This window comes from Gobio gobio, assembly GCF_949357685.1.
Source record: "Gobio gobio genome assembly, chromosome: 11".
Classification (NCBI taxonomy): domain Eukaryota; kingdom Metazoa; phylum Chordata; class Actinopteri; order Cypriniformes; family Gobionidae; genus Gobio; species Gobio gobio.
Window position 1 is genome coordinate 1,024,589 of NC_137104.1, and position 4,658 is coordinate 1,029,246.

Sequence of the window (4,658 nt, forward strand, 5' to 3'; positions counted from 1 at the left end):
ACTCACTCACTTGCACATACACTCGCACACACACTCACACTCGCACACACACACACACTCGCTTGCACACTCACTCACACTCGCTTGCACACTCACTCACACTCACTTGCACACACTCACTCACACTCACACACTCACTCGCACGCATACTCACTCCCTTGCACACTCACTCATACACTCGCTCGCACACACACACACACACTCGCTCGCACACACACACACACACACACACACTCACTCACTCACACACTCACTCGCACGCACACTCACTCCCTTGCACACTCACTCACTTGCACACTCACTCATACACTCGCTCGCACACACACACACACACACTCGCTCGCACACACACACACACACACACACACTCACTCACTCACACACTCACTTGCACGCACACTCACTCCCTTGCACACTCACTCACTTGCACACACTCACTCGCACTCACTCACTCACTCGCACTCACTCACACTCACACACTCACTCGCACGCATACTCACTCCCTTGCACACTCACTCATACACTCGCTCGCACACACACACACACACACTCGCTCGCACACACACACACACACTCACTCACACACTCATTAGCTCGCACACTCACTTGTTCGCACACTCACTCGCTTGCACACTCACTCACTCGCACACTCACTCACTCACTCACACACACACACACACTCACTCACACACTCACTCCCTCACACACACACACACACTCACACACACTAACTCACTCACACACTCGCTTGCACACTCACTCACTCACACACACACACACACACACACACACACACTCACACTCATACACTCACTCACTCACTCACACACACACACCACACACACACACACACACACACACACACACACACACACACTCGCACACACACTCACACACACACACACACACTCACTCACTCGCACACACACTTGCACACACACTCACACTCGCTCGCACACTCACTTGCACACACTCACTCGCACACACTCACACACTCACTTGTTCGCACACTCACTCACTTGCACACTCACTCCCTTGCACACTCACTCATACACTCGCTCGCACACACACACTCGCTCGCACACTCACTCGCTCGCACACTCACTCACTCGCACACTCACTCACACACTCGCTTGCACACTCACTCACTCACACACTCACTCCCTCACACACACACACACACACACACACACACACACACACACACACACACTCACACACACACTCACACTCACACAGTCACTCACTCACTCACTCACACTCGCACACTCGCACACTCACTCACGCACACACTCACACTCACTCGCTCGCACACTCACACTCGCACACACACACACACACTCTCACACTCACTTGCTCGCACACTCACTCGCACACTCACTTGCACACTCACTTGCTCGCACACACTCACACTCGCTCGCACACTCACTCGCTCGCACACACTCACACTCACTCGCTCGCACACACACACACACACACACACACACTCTCTCACTCACTTTAAAAGTGCAGGAAAAAATGAAAATCCCACAAACAACCCAAGAGCGTTTTGATGGAATGGCGGCTGGACGTCCAGACTCAGTGCTGCTTTTCCATTTTCAAACATAATATTTTTGCATTCAAAAACTGAGCTCCAATAAGCTTCAGTAAACGGATAAATAACTCATCATATAATAAATATGGTACAAGATTCTGTAAGTCGTGGACGCTGCAGTGCAAACATTGTCCCAATAGAAGACAGAAGGAGAAAACATTACAAGGACAACAAGAATCTAAACTCAGAAATTCACTTCAGAAATACGGAAGCCCGTTTCCTCAATATAAGAACTACAATCATGCCTCATACTTTCATCTTTTTATGTCAATTTAAACTTAGTATGTCCATTTAGTCATAATTTTAACCCTCACAACTATGACATGTAAATGCCCTGTTTTTATGTCAATTTCAACATATCTAATATTTATGACTTTTTTGTCAATTTTTATCTCATAAGGAAGTTGAAATTGAAATTGACATAAAAGTCGAAATTATGACAAAATTGCAATTATGACACTAAGTAATAGTTATGATATTAAAAAGATGAAATAAGGAAATTATGACTGTCACCGTTTACCTTTTGTTAATTTTTTCTTTTCATAATTTCAACTTTTTAAAGTCATAATTTCAGCTTTTTATCTCAGAATGACTTCGTACGTCATACTTTCAACTTTTAATGTCATAGTTTCAACTTTTTATCTAATATTTATAACTGTCAATTTTTGCCTCGTAATTAAAAGTTGAAATAATTGACGTCAAAATTGACAAAATTATGAGATTTAAAAGTCGATATTATGAAAAAAAAACCTATTATTCCATACTAAGTCATAATTATCACTTCTATGATTGACTTATGTTAATTTCGTCTTGTCATCATTTCAGCTTTTCATCTCAGAATGACTTTGCACGTCATAGTTTCAACTTTTAATGTCAGTTTCAATTTTTTATCTAATATTTATAACTGTCAATTTTTGTCTCGTAATTAAAAGTTGAAATAATTGACAAAATTATGAGATTTAAAAGTCGATATTATGAAAAAAAAAACTATTATTCCATACTAAGTCATAATTATCACTTCTATGATTGACTTGTGTTTATTTCGTCTTGTCATCATTTCAACTTTTCATCTCAGAATGACTTTGCACATCATAATTTCGACTTTTAATGATAGTTATGATTTCCATGATGTGTTATTGTGCGGTGGAAATGGGCTTCCATACAGAAATGAGAATAAAGTGTGGAGAAAAAAAGACAAAAGAAAGTGATCAAATCAGGGAAAGACAGAAAAAAGGGGATTTCCAGGTCATTTAAGGTTCCTCCCTCCAGCACTCAACTGATTTCCTGAAGATCCGGCGAGATCTTCTCCCGTTCTCGTCCACTTCGCAGGATCAGCTGGAGTTCTTCCACATGGATGAGGAAAAGGCCCTTGTGAGAGAGACGGAGGGAAGTCATTGATGGACAGCGGAAGAGAAGCGCAGGTTATTCTAGAGGAATCGCCTCGCCCGTGACATCGCCCCCTCAGAGAAGAAGAAGCCGTGTTCCCCCAACGAGGAGCTCAGGGAAGGAGAGAAGGAAGAGATTCGGGATGAGAACGGACGTCCGGCGTCAGACCTGCACTCCGCGGCCGTGCATCTGGATAACCTGCGCTCTGAGAGTCTGTATGGCAGACAGGATCTGTTTCTGGTGCTCCAGAGAGGTGATGCCGAGGCTCAGCACATCCCTGCGGAAACAACAGAGCCGTCACACACACCTCATGACCTCAAGGCTAGATTATTGTAATGTTCATGAGCTGTAGATTATTGTAATGCTCTACTGGGCGGTTGCCCTGCTCGCCTAATAAACAAACTCCAGCTGTGAAACAATGCTCAGGTAGGCCGTGGCATTTAAACCATGCCCAATTGGCACTAAGGGGCCTAAAGTGTGCCAAGAAAACATCCCCCACACCATTACACCACCACCACCAGCCTGCACAGTGGGAACAAGGCATGATGGATCCATGTTCTCATTCTGTTTACGCCAAATTCTGACTGATTCTGAAACAGCAGAGCCGTCACACACACCTCATGACCTCAAGGCTGGATTATTGTAATGCTGCAGGGGCGTAGCCGTCTTTTCAGAAGTGAGGGGGACAGAAATGTCAGGTGTAATACAAGTTTTTTTCTGACCTTTGTCTAATTGACAGATTTCATTGATCTCATCTCTTGCTTTTAATTCAGTAAGATATCAAATACACTGCTGAACAATAACCACTAATATCTATAATGTTTTCCCTATATGTTATGCCAATTTTATGATTGGTTTATGTACTACAAACACTTGTGCATTAAGTCCCCATGGATTTTATGCTTTGTAAAAAAAAAAATATCACTGAATAAGGCAGAAAATATACAGTACCTATCAAAAGTTTGGAAACATTACAATTGTTAAATGTTTTTGAAAGAACTCTTCTGCTCACCAAGGCTGCATTTATTTAATAAAAAATGCAGTAGAAAAGTAATACAGTGAAATATTATCCCAATGTAAAGCAGCTGTGTGAATATATAGTACAAAATAAAAAAATCTTTGTAATTTATTCCTATGATCAAAGCTGCACTGCAAAAAATGCTTTTCTTACTTAGTATTTTTGTCTTGTTTTCAGTCCAAATATCAAAAAAATCTTACATTAAGAAGCATTTACTAGACAAGCAAAAGTTTTTGTCTTGTTTTGGGGGAAAATAACTCAAAATTAAGGGAGTTTTTGCTTAAAATAAGCAAAATAACCTGCCAATGGGGTAAGAAACATAATCTTGTTTTCTGTTTGAATTAAGATTATTTTGCTTATTTTAAGCAAAAACTCCCTTAATTTTGAGTTATTTTCCCCCAAAACAAGACAAAAACTTTTGCTTGTCTAGTAAATGCTTCTTAATGTAAGATTTTTTTGATATTTGGACTGAAAACAAGACAAAAATACTAAGTAAGAAAAGCATTTTTTGCAGTGTGAATTTATCATCATTACTCCAGTCTTCAGTGTCACATGATCTTTCAGAAATCATTCTAATATTGATGCTCAAGAAACATTTATGATTATGATCAATGTTGAAAAGAGTTGTTCTGCTTCATTTTTGTGGAAATCATGAAACTA

At 41.2% G+C, this 4,658-nt stretch overlaps 1 protein-coding gene across 1 annotated transcript in view; it reads right to left on the bottom strand.

Annotated features, from left to right (window-relative positions):
• Positions 1–3,142: 3,142 nt before the first annotated feature.
• The window catches only part of epha10 (EPH receptor A10), a gene marked incomplete at both ends in the record, with an annotated part of 230,214 nt that continues 228,698 nt past the window's right edge, over positions 3,143–4,658 (bottom strand). The window contains one exon of the mRNA XM_079829729.1: positions 3,143–3,257. Within this exon, the coding sequence (XP_079685855.1) occupies positions 3,143–3,257 (115 nt within the window). The remainder of the gene's footprint in view (positions 3,258–4,658) is intronic.